Source organism: Dendropsophus ebraccatus, chromosome 2, assembly GCF_027789765.1.
Source record: "Dendropsophus ebraccatus isolate aDenEbr1 chromosome 2, aDenEbr1.pat, whole genome shotgun sequence".
Lineage (NCBI taxonomy): Eukaryota > Metazoa > Chordata > Amphibia > Anura > Hylidae > Dendropsophus > Dendropsophus ebraccatus.
The window spans coordinates 37184811-37202790 of record NC_091455.1 but is presented as its reverse complement, the minus strand read 5'-3'; the positions used below and the strand labels follow the sequence as shown (position 1 = coordinate 37202790).

General features: G+C 42.6%; 1 protein-coding gene across 3 annotated transcripts in view; it reads left to right on the top strand.

Moving 5' to 3' along the window:
- PIP4P2 (phosphatidylinositol-4,5-bisphosphate 4-phosphatase 2) overlaps window positions 1-17980 on the top strand; it is a 38633-nt gene that overhangs the window by 9000 nt on the left and 11653 nt on the right. For all 3 annotated transcript variants that reach the window (XM_069957368.1, XM_069957369.1, XM_069957367.1), the window contains one exon: window positions 15784-15932. In XM_069957368.1, coding sequence (XP_069813469.1) covers window positions 15784-15932 — 149 coding nt within the window. The remainder of the gene's footprint in view (window positions 1-15783; window positions 15933-17980) is intronic.

The window sequence follows — 17980 nt, the reverse complement described above, 5'->3', positions numbered from 1 at the left end:
GGGTGAGAGAAACATGGGGATGGGTGAGAGAAACATGGGGATGGGTGAGAGAAACATGGGGATGGGTGAGAGAAACATGGGGATGGGTGAGAGAAACATGGGGATGGGTGAGAGAAACATGGGGATGGGTGAGAGAAACATGGGGATGGGAGAGAAGCAGGGGGGAGAGAAGTATGGTGGAGAGAAGTATGGTGGAGAGAAGTATGGTGGAGAGAAGTATGGTGGAGAGAAGTATGGTGGAGAGAAGTATGGTGGAGAGAAGTATGGTGGAGAGAAGTATGGTGGAGAGAAGTATGGTGGAGAGAAGTATGGTGGAGAGAAGTATGGTGGAGAGAAGTATGGTGGAGAGAAGTATGGTGGAGAGAAGCACAGGGGGGAGAAGAAAACAGGCCCAGGTTTCACACTGAGTGAGTATAAATACAGTTAGAATCTATATTATTAACTATATGTATAATATGTACTGTTTTAGTGTCATTTTGTGGCATTTTGGTTGGTGGTGTGCCCCGGGATTTTTTAAGTATAAAAAGTGTGCCGCGGCTCAAAAAAGGTTGAAAATCACTGATCTACACCATGTCCTAGAACGTGAAAGTGCTGGAAGTGATTGAACTAGACGTTCTGTGGTTTTATTCCTGGCATTGTAATTGCTCTGAGATTGTTCAGCCTGGACCATGGTGAACTTGTCAGGTGTCTCTGAGTTCGCACTTATTATTCTGTCTTCTGCTGCGTTTACACGAAGCGATAATTAGCCCAATCGATCATTTAACGATTTTGAAGCAACAATTTGGTTTTTATAACTATCAGCATTTAGACAAATAAATTAATAGAAAAATTGTTCGAAAACTCGTAAGAAAAATCGTTATTGCGATCGTTTTTAAGATCGCTTAAGCCCATCTTTCACATAGGGTGAATCTTTGAAAGACTGTTTACACGAAGCGATCTGCGAATTTTTAACGAACGACGATTGGAGAACATGTTGAAAGATCAAAATGAAAGTTTTCTCGCTCGTCGCTTGATGGTTTGCTGCGTTTACACGGAACGATTATGGCTCAAATGCGATCGTTATTGCAAAAATTCAAACGATAATCGTTCCGTGTAAACGCAGCATTCCCTAAATAAAACTCCCATGAAGACTATGCGCAGGCGTAATTTGCATTCGTATTAGGGTCCGATCCTGGGAGTCGGCGAACCTCCCAACTTTTTAGACCGCCATTTGTGGGTCACTCTAGGAAAATCTTATAGACATTTCTTTACTTTTTAATTCAAGGATACATTCACACATACAGGATCTGCTGCAGATTGATGCATTTAGTTAAACTGATATCTTCAAATCTGCAGCAGATCCTGTATGTGTAATTGCATCCTTAGGTCCCATTCACACAAACCCTGTTTGTGATTACGGACCTGCAACTGCGGACAGGATTATAAATGTTTCAGTAACTGTATGCATTTTCACGGACCAACTGTCAACTAGGTGACACGGACGCACAATGGCTTAATCATTTTTTATCCCAAAACATGGCTCCAAAACGGATCCGTAACACCTACAGATGTGTGTATGGGGCCATATGAACTGCATGTGTGATATGATGTGTGAAAGGGGCCATAATGTCACAATGTTTAGGATCCAACTTGCACCTCAAGATGGAATAATATGCAGGTTTGCGTCTTATACAGTAAGAAACCAGACACTTTCTAGAGCAACATAGGTTTATTAATGCAAATCTAATTCCTTGGGCAAAAAGAGAGACATGTAAGGGGCAAAGAGGGACAGAAGGATGTGGGTCAAAAGTAGGGACTGTGCCTCCAAAAGAGGGACACTTGGGAGGTATGAGTCAGCACTGTACATCACTATGGTCAGGACTTGTGGCCTAGTGGTAATACCAGTCACAGATGCTACTGTGCCTACTAACCAATACAGGTTACCTGACTCTTACTAGTGTACCACCCTGCCGGTAACGGGTCACTACTAGAGATGAGCGAACCTGGAGCATGCTCGAGTCGATCCGAACCCGAACTTTCGGCATTTGATTAGCGGTGGCTGCTGAACTTGGATAAAGCCCTAAGGCTATGTGCAAAAAACATGGATATAGTCATTGGCTGTATCCATGTTTTCCAGACAACCTTAGAGCTTTATCTAACTTCAGCAGCCCCAGCTAATCAAATGCCGAACGTTCGGGTTTGGATCAACTCGAACCCGAACCCGGTTTGCTCATCTCTAGTCACTACCCGAAACCCCAGTAATTCACAGTACAACAGGACAGTTTTGTTTTTTATATGCTGTGATTCACTAAGATTATTGTCCATTTTTTTCACTACAGCAACTTGCAAATGAGCAGCCCAGAAAAGAGCAAAAAAAAAAAAAATCCCACAAAATGTTTTTGAGCTATAAACCACTGGAAAAAAGTGCATATAACTTTACAACCATAAGCTTTTTACCAACTATTTTCCTTTGAGTTTAGTAAAACTTAGTAGTTAATAGTGTTTAGCATACCTGTTAAATTGTTGGGGTTTTGGCAACCGTCTTTGAACCCGAATGCTTTGTATTTGATTCCCGGCGACTGGAGAAGTTGAATGTAGCCCCGGGGGAGTCCTGGAAAACTTGGGTACACCTATAGGCCGTGTTCACACAGTGTATTTTTTAAGACTAGAATGTTCGTTGTTTGCGAATAACACTACAGTTGTTCTTGTCTTAAAACAATAAACTGTATTGAACTCTATGAGAACAACGGCTGTTTAGTATGGCCGTGGAAATAATTTACATGCTCTGTTCACACAATATATGGCCGCATGTCAGTTCTTTGGGTGGAAAGCAGATCATTCCACCATGTAGACAACAGAGCGGAAATCCAATTGAACACAATGGGGCATTACTTTGTAATTTCAAGCGGAATATGCGTAAAATTAAGTGCGGATTCCACTTGAAATTCCTCACCTTTTCAGGTATATGCACACTGAGCAATTCTCGCAGAATTTAGAGCGGATTCCATGTCAAAATGCGCGTGGAATCAGCTTGAAATTCTGCCCGTAAAGAATGAGCAGTCTTGGCTCCAATAGGTTTCTATTGGATTTCTGTGCATTAGTGTACACAGCGGAATTTTCTGTCCGGGATTTCCATGCGGAATCAGCGTTCTGCCCAAAGAATTGACAAGTCAATGTGAACCCTAATATGCTAAGTAAAGGGTATCCTCCCACTCCAGTAGACTACAGAATAATAACAGGGTCATACACCAATGACCACAGTCGCTAGATTTACAAAGTGCATCAGTATTTGGTCAATTTCACCGCCATAGCACAGTGTTACATTTTGGCTACACGCCTTGTTGATCGCTGTGAAATTTGCAAAGCAAAGACTGTAAGTAATTGTATATCAATCAATATCTGGCCGTGTTCCTGTCACCGATTCCTCATGGTCGCAGACTTGATATTCTGGCTGGACGTCTCTGGGCTATGGCTCACACATGCAGAACCAGCTGACTATACAATATTGTCTATTTCAGTCAAGGCGCCTTCAGTTTGCTATGAATGTTCACATTAGATCCCAGCACAGTGATCACAAGAAATTATTTAATGAGCCTTGCGGATAATGCTCATGTTTTCTCCCTCGGGAGGTGTCACATGGTGGCTAAGCTTTCTCTCGGGGTCCAGCGGCAAGGAATAACACAACAGATGTATTCATCCTGCATATCCTACTTTATGTCCTTGTGCGGTTACAGTCTGAATGTTTGACCTTCTAAGAAATATAATCAGAGGCACAAAGCGATAATTCTTACTAAGGTCTCTCCGACATGGCTGTATACATTACATCTGTACGAATATTGGGGCGTATGCAGAAGCTACATTGGAGAGATCTGAGCCTGCATAGTTGCTACTAGTTTTTTAGGCCACGTTTTTTACTGTTTTCAGGCTAAATTCCTGCAATGGTTTTTTATCCATTTTTTTCTTTTGTCCATTTGTTCAGCTGTTTACTGCTCCAAAAAGACCCAAAATACTGTAATTTGAGTAATAAAAATTCAAAATGTTTTACACAAAAAAACTATGATAGATTTTTTATTTATTTATTTTTGTAACCTTTTTGCCATGTAATTTTAAAGGAATACTATCAGTAGGTTAGACAGATCTAACCTGCTGATATCTCTCTTTGCAGTTTAATCTACTGTGTAGTATGGCTGTTTGGAGCCCTTGGGGCGGGGCTAAAGCCCCCTGAGCACTGATCCGCCCCCAGGGCTCCAAACAGCCAAACTACATTCCAGCTTAAACAGCAGCACGGAAACAGCGCAAGGATGAATGTAAGAGATTTACCCTCATCCTCAGCATCCTATGCGCATTGGAGAGATATCAGCAGGCTAGATTCTTCTAACCTGCTGATAGTTTCCCTTTAAGTGACGTGGCAGGTATGCAGATTGCATGTTACCATTTGGTGTAACCTGAAAAAGGTCCAAAAAATTGGACCAATTGCAAAAAAAAAAAGTTCCGTAAACTACAGTAGGTGTAAAAAAAAAAAAAAAAGTTTGAAAGGTTTATACCCATTTTGATTGTATAAAAAATTTAAAGGGGTTATCCAGCACTACAAAAACATGGCTGCTTTTCCCCCTCTCTTGTCTCCAGATTGGGTGGGGTTTTAAACTCTGTTCCACTGAAGTAAATGGAGCTTAATTGCAAACCACACCTGAACTGGAGACAAGAGAGGGGGAAAAGTGGCCATGTTTTTGTAGCGCTTGATAACCCCTTTAATGTCTCAAAATACAGCATGTGCACATAGCCTCCAAATCGTCCATCATTCCATGGCCATACTATGTAGCTTTCCTAACTAAGGGCAGAAACAAGCGCTCATCAGCAAGATCAACACTTTTTTTTTTTTTTTTGCAGACCCTTAACAAGTCTCAAAGGCTGGGCTGCCCAAATGTCAGGTGGATCATTCATGCAGGAATTATCAGCCACACATCCCCTGTTTATAGATTATTATTAGAGATGAGCGAACCGGGTTTGAGTCGATCCGAACCCGAACGTTCGGCATTTGATTAGCTGGGGCTGCTGAACTTGGATAAAGCTCTAAGGTTGTCTGGAAAACATGGATACAGCCAATGACTATATCCATTTTTTTCCACATAGCCTTAGGGCTTTATCCAACTTCAGCAGCCACCGCTAATCAAATGCCAGAAGTTCGGGTTCAGATCGACTCGAGCATGCTCCAGGTTCACTCATCTCTAATTATTATATAAAACATTCAATCAGCCAATGAACGAGTGTTTTCTCATTCGGTCTCTAAGGCTTTCTTTGAAGAGTCCGTTAGATGCAACAGAAAAGAGCTGGACAATCTGTCCAAGAATAAGACGCTAATGGTGCGTTTACACAGAGAGATTTATCTGACAGATTTTTTAAGCCAAAGCCAGGAACAGACTATAAACAGGGTGCAGGTCATAAAGGAAAGACTGAGATTCCCTGTCTTTTCAAGTCCATTCCTGACTTTGGCTTCCAAAATTGGTCAGATAAATCTGCCTGTGTAAACGCACCATTACTAAAGCAGACTTCATTGACTTCAATAAGATCTTTTGGGTTTCTGTCTGGTGTCTGCTTATTTAGCTGGATTTGAGCAAACAAAAGCTTACTGCTTGCCGTATTTTTTGTCCACTTATACGTATGGAGTCTATGTGGCGGATTCTGCTTTAAATTCTGCCTGTCCTATTGCTTCAAAGGGATTTCTCGTGCACCTCCACTCTCTGCTTAAAGAGACTCTGTACCCACAATCTGACCCCCCCCCCCCCAAGCCACTTGTACCTTCGGATAGCTGCTTTTAATCCAAGATCTGTCCTGCGGTCCGTTCGGCTGGTGATGCAGTTATTGTCCTAAAAAACAACTTTTAAAACTTGCAGCCTGTACCAGACGGGAGTATCTGTGCCCTAACTTTTCACCACCCCTCCGTCCCTCCTCCCCACCCTCTTCATGATTAGGAATACCACTGGAACATTTCCTACATGCCGAACGTTGCACAGGTGCTTAACGATCCAGCCCATGTGCCGGGCTGACAGGTGGGGAATAGGAGGCAATCTGCCTGGAGCATTCCTAATGATGAGGAGGGATGGAGGGGTGGTGCAAAGTTAGGGCACAGATACTCCCGTTTGGCACGGGCTGCAAGTTTAAAAGTAGTTTTTTAGGACAATAACTGCATCACCTGCCCAACAGACCGCAGGACAGATCTTGGATTAAAAGCAGCTATCCGAAGGTACAAGTGGTTTGCGGTGGTCAGATTGTGGGTACAGAGTCGCTTTAAAGAATGAACATGTTCACGGGCTCTTAGACTGGAAAGAATACACCACTTCCTGCAGAACATACAGCAACTGATAAGTACTAGAAGAATTGAAATTTTTAAATAGAAGTAATTTACAAATCTGGCTTTCTTACCTGAGTACCCCTCTTTAAATGGTATAAAATATTAGATTTATAGTTAGTTTTATAACCAGAAAAATCCTGATTACAGTGACAGACGTCTCATCTGGGTAAGATTATGTGCAGCTTTTCTTGTTCTTAAGAATTTTTGGGAAACAATGATCAATGTGGCTATGACAGTTTTATATTATCATAATATAAAACTGTCATAGCCACATCGATCATTGTTTCCCAAAAATTCTTAAGAACAAGAAAAGCTTGGACATCATGGACATTATCATATTTTATGGGATTACATAATGTTATTATGTAATCCCATAAAATATGATGATGTCCATGCTGAATGCTATGTGTATCCAGACCCCCTCCCCCCTTACCAAAACAGATAAATAGAATTGAAACATTTTATGGAACTGATATACATTTGCTTTCTGGCCTTATCCCAGCAAACCGGCTGGTACATCGTTCAGTGGAATTACTATGACATTGGGACAAATTTATCACTAAGACTTTTTTTATTGACATCCGCTTTCATGATTGCACAATTCTCTGTGCATTAGGAAAGAATAAGATTTTTTTTTTTTTTTTTTAAGATTTTACAAAAAATTTTTCCCTCCAAAGAGTATCTAGTAATACAAATTCCAAATGTTAGTCCTGGCTCCCCCAGGGAGGGATTGCAGACTGAGCAGCAGTGTTACCCCATGTACAGACTCCTGTTCTCACATGTGTGGTTAATAAAGTTAAAGCATCTCTGACAGTCGCTGGCGCCCAGCTGTGGGCGACTTTTCTGCCTCGCTGCCCGTGTCACACTGGGAATGATATAGGGACGGACAGACAGGTTAACGCGTTCTGGATTCCTGACATCTCTCACAGCTTTCTCTGTAGAGATTTTTTTTAATGAGTAAAACCCAGTAAGAATCCTAAAAAGAGGAGATTTATAAAGGAAAGTCTAATTCTCTATGTTTTGAATCCAGTCCTGTTATGGCTTAACTAACTCAATGGGAACAGGATTTTAAAGAGTTACTGCAGCAGCCCCGAGGGAGCTCAGATGGTGTAGGAAACAAGGCCTGCGGGATGGTTGAGGCCTGCAGTCTTCAAGTTATTCACGGTCTGCATCACATGCTGACAAGGGGTCTGCACAGTAGGTGATGGTACTTGTAGTTCCCCCAGGGTACACCCCATGTAGTGTTTGGGGTGACTTTTTTTGTTTGTTTAAATGGAGTAAGGCAGCCATCGTAACGTAAACAGCCCACAATCTCAACAGGAGGCACAGACTCTTTATAAACAGGCAGGTTATGGCTGGAACAGGGTGGTCCACAAAGCTGGTGTGTACTAGGGTACCTGTAGCTTGTACTTGCCTCTAGCCTGTCTGGTTGTTGCTCACAACTAATACTAGAAGTCTTTACTGAAACTGCAGTTCCCAATGGTGGGGTGCAGGTCTTGAGAGTATGTATGGAGGAAGAAGATGGCACTGACCGACAGGGTATAATCATCCGGCTTTATTGAACATCTGAGGATCAGTGGAGGAAGGAGTTGGGTGACCACAGTTTTGCGCCAGAACGCCACTTTGTCTAACCCTTGAGAGTTTGTAGTTTTGCAGCTACATGATACAGCCAGGATGGCTGTAAGCTCACTGATGTCCAAGTGTCTTGCTATGGGTACCTTGCACAGCTTCTCCTTTAAATTTTTTTTTTGTTCTCAGTTGGAACCAGGTTTTCATAGAAGACCAATAGAATGTGCTTATGAGGAACGAGTATTGTTCCTGGATGCTTGCTTAAAGGGGTACTCTGGCGCTGACAAAAAAAACAACAATCAATCATAAACATAGTTTTTACATTTACCATCCCTCCTGAGTCTGTCTCCCTCTGTATTTCTCGCTGTTTGCAGGTCCCTGAAGCTCCAGTTGGTGTCTTCATTTTTTCTTCACTTCCTGGTTTGGACTTTCCCATGATGCACTTTGTCTCCTGTGATGTCTAACTGACTCTGTAAAACTGTTAGATGGCTTACAACTTGTTCAGCCAATCAGAGCTGAGTAACCTAAGTGATCTGACAAAGGGAGTCTGGCCTAACAGGGCTTAGACCCGCCTCCCTCTAGATGATGTCATTGTCACAAAATGGCTGCCACAGAGCAGCCTGGGGTCAACAGTCATTAGGTAAGAATGAGTTTACTTCACTTACTGGTGCAGGATTGAGGGGGGGGGCATAGGGAAGGGGGCAGATAAGTGATTGAAGCATATTACAGTGTTATATTACTTTGTAATGTGTTTCAATTACTGGGAAAAAGCTTTTTGCTGGAGTACCCCTTTAATAGTGATGAGCGCAACTTGAGTTTTTTTTAGTTTGATCATTTGGCATTTGAATATCGGATAATGAAGAGTTGGATGCGGTTCTAGGGAGTCCGGGAAAACATTGATATAGCCTATGGCTGTGTCCAAACTTCTTAAGCCACCAATATTCGAATGCCAACTGACTCGAGCAAGCTGAAGTTGAGCTCATCTCTGTTGATTAATTCACAGGGATAAAGGCTGGTGTGCTGTACTCTACACTGCGGCTGGTTCCTAAGTCTTGGTGTGTGTGTGTGTGTGTGCTCTAACCTTTTCTGCTTCCAGCTAGGCCTCATACAAATGCAGTTTCAATACAAGATGTGGTAACCAGTATAAAATAGCTGAAACATATAATGCATACAAAAGAAGGTACTGGCTGGACAACACCCAACCACAGGCTTTACAAGGTTCCTAGTGGGACGCTGCATTGTTTCCAACCTCTTTGACCTGTACCTCTGTGTAAACCTAGGGATGCATCCAGGCACAGAATGAATGGAGAAGTATACCCATAATACAATGATCTTTTGTCCACCCTCAGCAAATTCGCAATGACTCTTACTTACAGCATTCACAAAAATATGGCCTTCCCATTTAAACAGTTACATTGTCACTCATTGTCTAATTGAAACAGGTCATATCCATCCAATTTCCTCTTCAGAATTGAAGGGGTTGTTTGGATTTGAAACATTGATAACCTTTTGTCAATTTAGTCTGCCAATATGAGATTGAGGGGTCTGGCTTTCGGCACCAGTGCTGATCAACTGGATAAAAATTGGGATGGCACATACTGAAAAGACAGTGTAGTCATAGTCCTACAGCAGTATGTCTGAGTCATCTAAAGAGCAGTCAGACTTGAATGGCAGACTTGCAGCTCGGGGCCATGTTATTACAGGGCACTGGTTGTGCCGCTAGTTATTAGGGCTTAGTGGTTATCAGAAACAAAGAGTCTTCACCAAGGACTAAATCAAATTAAGAGTCTCATTAGCTACTGACACTAGATTACATTATGTTTCTGCAGAAGAGACTGCATAGAGAGCTGTGACATCCTGACTCAACTTCACAGAACGTGTGAAAAGGGGTGGTATTCCACGGGCCGATGGGGCCCGATAAACAAGCGGCGATGTGCTAGATTGGTGCTCGTTTACTGGGCCTATTCCACGGCTTGATTATCGTTAAAAAAGGGCTGCAGGGACATCGTTACGATGTCCTTGCAGCCCTAGCTTAACTAGTATACATTATTCATGGTGCAGGGCTCCTCTTCTCCTGCTTCTCCCAGGTCCCGCGTGCTCCTCCAGCGTCAGGGCGGCCTGTGTTGGCTGACAAGCCACTCAGCCAATCACTGGCCGGGACCACCGCGACCAGTGATTGGCTGAGCGGCCTGTCAGCTGAGACAGGCCGTCCTGACGCTGAAGTGCACGGGGAGAACCAGAAGAAGAGGAACCCTGCATAGGTAATGTATATCGTCATTCATAGGCCGCGCACCGCTATTCCACGTAGCGGTGCGCAGTCAGCACCCCACAAATATAGGTCCTAACCTATATCAACGATCAGCCGATGACAACGATCATCGGCTGATCGTTGTCTTTATTAAACGGAGCGATAACTGACCGAGTCGGGTCGATTATCGTTCCGTGTAATAGTACCCTAAGGCCTAAAGTGTCACAACACCTTAGGCCTTATTCACACGTTCCGTGAAGTTTCCGTGATCACGGATCCGTCACAGACAATATTATATCCCATTGCTTTCTATTGAGCTATTCACACGTTCCGTTTTTTTCTTCACTGATCCGCAATCCGTTCCGTGAAAAAATAGGACATGTCATAACTGAGACGAGATGACAGCATGGATTCCCCCGTAGAAGTCTGCAAAGATCTGGCATCTGTGCAATCCGGGAGAAACGCAGCTGTGGTGTAATTTAAAAAAGGCAAAATAGGTCAGCACTTCCGATAAAAGTTTGTTCTTTATTTCTTTACTCCATTAAAAATGAACAAAAAGGCAGATACAAAAATAGAAGATACAAGATAAGATGTATCTTCTATTTTTGTATCTGCCTTTTTGTTCATTTTTAATGGAGTAAAGAAATTAAGAACAAACTTTTATCGGAAGTGCTGACCTATTTTGCCTTTCTCTGTATACTTCGACTTTGGTCGTGCACTGGCTGGGTGAGCTGAGTCTACTAATTACGTAATTTAAAAAAGCTTTAGACAGATCTGTGAAAAACATTGACCGTTTTGCACGGATCACGGAGGTAGCTAGCGGACTACATTCACGGACCAGGAAAGACACTGAACATGTGAATGCAGCCTTAATCTTGCTATGACTAACTATACAGTGTGAGAAATCCACCTGATAGCACCCCATATCTTAGCTTTCTGGGTATGACCTAAATGCACACAGTTCCCCCCCCTCCACACACATCCTTTTTTTTAAATTTTTTATTTTAACCCTTGTCCTTTTTGCACCTCTTCCCAATTGGATGCAATGCCAGTTTTGGCATCAAAAATAGGAGAATAAAATGAAACCCTCTTTTGTTCTACAACATCCATGTATGACTAAAGAAGCAGTGTCTTCCCATGTAGTATAAAATGGGCCATTATTAAAGAATAATCTGTATGTCTATTTGTTGATGTATAATTTCTGGTCTGTATGCCATCTTAAATCTTTCTTCCCCTCTGATAAGTCTCTCTTAATGCAAAGACACATCAGACTGGAAGAAGGAATCAAGATGGAAGACAAAGGAATATCCCATTACTGAACTCGCTCTGAATCCAATATAAGTGCAGCAAGTAAGAGATCAGTAGTATAGACCCAGGGCCAGCCTTAGGGTAAATGGCACCCCGTGCGAAACTTTTTTTTTTTTGGTTCTCCTACAACAACTTCTCCTACTATATCACTGCTGCTTTGTTCTCTATAACGTCTGCCACTGTCGGCAAGACTGAATATCTTGCAGGTCTGCAAAACTGGGTGAAATTTGTGACAAATCAAAGGCAAAATCTGCATATAATACACTAATTTTCTGCATATTGCTTCTGCTTCATCATATCTGACCATTAAAATTGCTTTGTAGATATCGGCACATAAATATCTAATTACAGTGGTACCTTGGTTTAAGAGTAACTTGGTTTAAGAGCGTTTTGGTTTAAGAGCTCACAGTTTTTCCGAATTGTGACTTGGTTTAAAGGGGTACTCCGGCGGGGGGGCACTTTTTTGATGGGACCGGGGAGGGGGTTGCTGAGGGAAAAGACGTCCACTCACCTCCCTCGGCTCCAGCGGCGGGTCCCGCATCGCGGCGCTCCGGTTCCCGTCCGCTTCCAGGTGTCTGACGCCGCCCGAGACGCTACATCTCAGGTCCGTTCAGCCATTCAGTGAAGGGGGCGGGATCTGAGCGGACTTGAGACGCCCTTTAAGAGCATTGCTTTGGTTTAAGAGCTCCCTGTACTGGGTGGGAGTGCGAGTGGGGGAGGGGCATGGTCTGCATAGCGGGGTGTACAGCACTGTACTCTGACCCAGGAAGTCTCCCTCACCATCCAAATCATAGCAGATTCACTTCAGGCTGGGGCTCACATCAGGGGACAGGACTGTGGAGGTAATCTCTCCATAGCTGTAACCCCTCTCTCTCCGGACAGAAAGTGCTGCATGTATGTGCCCACATATGTCCCGCTCATTCCTTCATACTCCCTGCAGTCTCTGTCAGCCCTTGTTTCCCATCCTCTCCATTACTGTACAGTAACTTATAATATCACAGATTCTGCTGTTTCTGAATGTTTCATCTGTTCTACATGTTATTCAGAATAATAAATCATTTATTTTTGGGGTGTGGAACAAATTATCTGAATTTCTATGATTTCTTATGGGAAAATTTGCTTTGGTGTAAGAGTGGATTTGGATTAAAAGCACGGTCCTGGAACGAATTATGCTCGTAATCCAAAGCACCACTGTATTACTATTTTATTGCCCCAGGTGTCCGGTATTCTTACCTGTCTAATAACTAACATGACATCACCATAACACCTATCTCCTAACATAAGAGAGGATCTGCAGTGAGGATTTGGTATCTTAAATCTCTCTCTCCATACCCTGCAGTCAGCGCCTTATCCTCCCCTCGCAGAGCTGCCGGGTTCACAGCCGTCCCCTGTTATGTCACTAAATTCTGCAATGATTTTAGCAGACGATTGCCCGAGTCTCTATTGTCTGCCTTCCACCCCCGGTGATGATAATGTCATGCGAATTCTTGTCAGTTTAATAGATGGCCAGCCATGTGATTTATCCTCACAAAGATAGAGAGGACACAATGGAGCTCTGGATTCTCATTTCAGAATCCTAGACCTCCACATCTACAAAGAATGGGCCACAAATACATGAAAAGTTCATCAAAATAACCCAATAACCCAAATCACTGTGCAATAGAACATTTAGCAAATTATTTATATTGTTCCTAATAATTAAAAACGAAATAGAATGTCTGAAGGTTATGTACACAGGTACATTGCATTGGGCGATGTTTCATCTATGATGTTCATACAATGCTTTTGTTTTAGCCTTATTTGCAGCTGTAAAAGTCATTCTTAGGGTGCGTTTACACCTGCAGGATCTGCAGCAGATTTGATGCTGTGTTCAATTATTTAAATGAAATTAAATCCGCATGCGAATCCGCAGCAGAAAATACGCTGCGGATCCGGTAAGTGTGAACGAACCCTTAAACTGAAGTCAAAATTTGACTTTTTCGACCAATAATCTTCCCATATAATAGAGCTCCTGGGACCCTAGTAGACAAATCGATTGTTTATCGTTAACCTGAAGTCGTTATACCATATTACACAGAAGGATAGCCGTTAGTTAGGATTGTTACTACAATCGTTTACTCCATCTGATCCCAACAAAAGAAGGAACGATTTGGAATTGCACTTAACGATTAGTGAACAAATGCGGAATTACAGCAAAAGATTAGTGAACAATTGGCAAAAGTTTAGCGATTATTTTAGGGTCAGATCTAAATCCACGATCAACGACACACAAACGATTTTCTGATCGTTGCCTGCAATTAGGGTCCATTTACACAGAAAGATTATCTGACAGATTATTTGCCAAAGATTTAAAGCCATAGCCAGGAACAGGCTATAAACAGAGTAAAGGTCATAAAGGAAAGCCTAAGATTTCTCCTCTTTTCAAATCCGTTCCTGGCTTTGGCGTCAAATCTTTGTCAGATAATCTTTCTGTGTAAATGGACCCTTACACAGGACGATTATTGTTTAAATTTGAACAATATAATGATTTTCCGCACAATAATCATCCCAGGTTATACGGCCCTTAGGGTCCTATACAGGACCTACCCTCTGACTGCTCAATACATTGGATAGTGAGTAGCCACAGCAGTTTTCTAAAAAATTCATAATATAGTGCCATAAGATAAATATTGTTTATGTATATTATATTGGATTTTGAAAACATCTAATACTTTTACCTCAGTGGCCCCTGATGAGGTCACTGAAAATGGTGGCTGAAACCCGTTGGGTCGAGATGGTTGTGTCCCATTTACTGGAGCAGTATAACTTATTATGTAACGGACTTGTTTGCCTACATCATGGGTCTCTAAACTGTGGCCCTCTAGCTGTTGCAATACTACACTTCCCATCGTGCCTAGACAGCCAAATCCAAAGCTTTAGCTGTCCAGGCATGATGGGAATTGTGATTTTGCAACAGCTGGAGGGCCGCAGTTTGGAGACTCATGGCCTACATAATGACTCCCCTGATTAAACTTAAGGTTGATCACGGTATAGAGTACTTGAACCTTGACTAGTACTGCGAGATATTGGTGGATATAATACCTAAGCGGTATACTGGTTATACATACAACTGTTGTGTGTTCTGGTAACAGTTAAATTGACCGATTAAGGATCAGACTAGACCAGACAACTTTTAACAACGTAGGGAAAGCATAGCACGACATGCATTATTTCCTACAAAATTATTATTGGAGATACTCAATACGTGTACATCATGGGTCTCCAAACTGCGTCCCTTCAGCTGTTGCGAAACCACAACTCCCATCATGCCTGGCCAGCTAAAGCTTTAAATTTGGCTGTCCAGGCATGATGGGAAATGTAGTTTTACAACAGCTATATACATATTTGTATATTTTGATGAATCAAATCTGGTACAATTCCTTAGGAATTAGGCTTCAAACAAGAGCTGGCCCTTGATCCTGAGTCCCGTTACTGCATCTATCAGAATTTATCTCCTATCCTGTGGATATACTAAATGGGAATACCCCTTTAAAGGATGTCAAGAGACTTTAATGTATGGGCTTTGGGTGCTGAGACCCCCAGGATTGCCAGAATGAGCAGGGAGAAGTGTTCAGCTAAGCGCTTCTCTCTCTGTTTCTGCCCTTGCTGCAGGAGACAGGCTCCATTGACTTTCCACAGATCCTGCAGGGAGGAGAGGGACATGTCTCTCTGCTCATTCCAGCAATCCATGGGGGTCCCAGCACCTACACCTCAAATGATAAAAATGTAATATATCTTTTTTTTTTTTTTTAAGTAACAGACAGATTCATGAGAACATTACTATATATTATAAGGGAGATTTATCAAACATGGTGTAAAGTGAAACTGGCTCAGTTGCCCCTAGCAACCAATCAGATTCCACCTAACATTTTCCAAAGATTCTGTGAGGAATGAAAAGTGGAATCTGGTTGCTAGGGGCAACTGAGCCAGTTTCACTTTACACCATGTTTGATAAATCTCCCCCATAGTTCCTATTAAATGGAATAAATGCAAATTTAGCTTCTCTCTGTATGTGCCGCTCCTGGTTTTTGCTCACAGATACTGAAGTAAATGAGGCCTAAACTGGTGAACAGGGCTGTATGGTAACACGCGGTACAGACCGGCCATATAAGTGACGGCTCCTCTCCCCCGCCACCAATAAGCTTATTTGTGTTAGGGAGCAGGTTGTAAATGTAATAACCGGTATTCCTAGCTCGTGTCTCTCTTATAATGTATTACCGCCATTTGTTGTATGCCGCTCATGTTTCTACTAAATGTTGACGGTCACATTTCCCCTAATGTTTCCCTGCAGCTGAATTACCACCCCCGTATACAGCGATAGTCAGCCCAGATGCCAGTGGCGTTCCTGTAATAAACTGCCGTGTGTGCCAGTCCCTTATTAATCTGGACGGGAAGCTTCATCAGCACGTAGTGAAGTGCACAGTCTGCAATGAGGCTACGGTAAGACAATGACTACATGGTGTGATGGCGGGGGGAGGGAGGGCTGGGAAGTTTTGTAAATAGAAGGCTGCATTCTCCGGTGGAATTTTGCCATGGTTTTACCGCAATGATTTTGTTACTATGGAAAAAGCATCAGCCATACATTGCATTGTAGTCAGTGAGAGTCGAGCACTACATTGCTATTGCATATATTATACAAAATCCAGCCGCAAAATTACAGCTGCATGTCAGTGCGTATGTGTTTTTTTTTTTTTTTTCTCTGTTGATTCAATGTTAAAAGTTTTCCAGGGCTTTGGATCAGTGACAGAGGGAACACTTTATAAGCCTTATTGCCCCTCCAGTTGATCTGCGGGGATTCTGCAAGTCAGAGCCCTGTCAATCATATATTGATGCCTGTCCTGAAAATCTTCTTTGCTTGATGCAATAAAGACTTGATGCCAGTGGTCTTTAGAATTGCTTCACGATATAGACAGCGCTACACTAATGTATGTAGACTGCTCGGATACTATTACCCAAGTAAGTGCAAATTTAAATAACACCACAGACAACATATCAACCTTTAGTGGACGGGGTCGGCCACAGCTTTATTAAAATTCACAACACGTAAAAAACAGTTAGGTGCTATCACCTGGAGGTCATGCCTGCCGCCGGAAACTGACGGGCACTGCCACCATCTCCACCTTTTCTCAAAAGAACTAGCTGTGACTTTTGGAATGAACAGTATGCCATCCCTACAAAACTACAGATGAGCGAACCTGGAGCATGCTTGAGTTAATCCAAACCCGAACTTTCGGCATTTGATTAGCGGTGGCTGCTGAAGTTGGATAAAGCCCTAAGGCTATGTGGAAAACATGGATATAGTCATTGGCTGTATCCATGTTTTCCAGACAAGCTTAGAGCTTTATCCAAGTTCAGCAGCCCCCGCTAATCAAATACCGAACGTTCGGGTTCGGATGAACTCGAGCATGCTCGAGGTTCTCTCATCTCTATACAAAACATAACACCCATTTTACAAAACACATGTAAAACCAATAGCCGCTACCTAAACTCAAAGACTACCTGTTCTGTGACTTAATAGGGAGGGAGGGACAATCTCTAATTGCTGAAATGGCAAAGAGGGAGAGCCCGCCCACTCACCGGCTTATAAACCCTCACAGCTTCTCCCAGCACCACCCCTTAACGACCAAACCCTACACCCCTTAACTACATCTTGACCAATAACAGGTGCTGCCTCTTCTACACAGCACGGCCCCTATAGTCCCAAATAACCCCACAGTCCAGGACACCATCCCTTATACAGGGTGATGTCCACCAGTTCAAAAACATGTTGTGCACCAAATGTATAGACCCAGATTGAACTGTGGTTTCTGCGTGGCTCTAGTATTGGGGTGCGCAGCAACTAAGGTCCCTGTTCCACGAGGACGATTATCGTTCAAAAAAAACATTAGATCGTCCGGATTTGAACGATAATTGTTTAGTGTAATAGCAGACAACGATTAAACGACCAACGAGAAATCATTGATCGTTTAATAGGATCTGGACCTATTTTTATCGTTTGATCATTCGGTGGTTTAAGAAGTCATAGCTGAAACGTATGCAATAGTAACGATTAAACGACCACAAGAACAATCGTAAAATACGATCATCGTTCCGTGTAATTGGGTGAACAATTTCGGGTCGTTTGCCGTAGTGGTCATTTTAAGATCTTTTATCGCTAGTCATCAAAAAATCGCTTGGTGTGATAGTACCCTAAGAGAATCTTGAGCACTAGCGTACCAAACAGATAGTAAAGGGGAGTGGATCTAAATGCCACACTGTGCGTCAAAAATTAGACTGTGCAAACTAACACTACACAATTTAAAGTGAAACTGTTTTATATAGTACAAGTGATTTTAAGAAACTCTGTAATAGGTTTTATTAAGCAAAAGAGCTTCCTTCTGTACTCAAAGAGCTGTTTTCCTACTCCCCCCCCCCCCCCCCCCCCCCTCAGAAGAAGGAGGATTTCTGTGTCCATTATGATCTACGGAGAGGGGAGGGGTTGAGGGGGG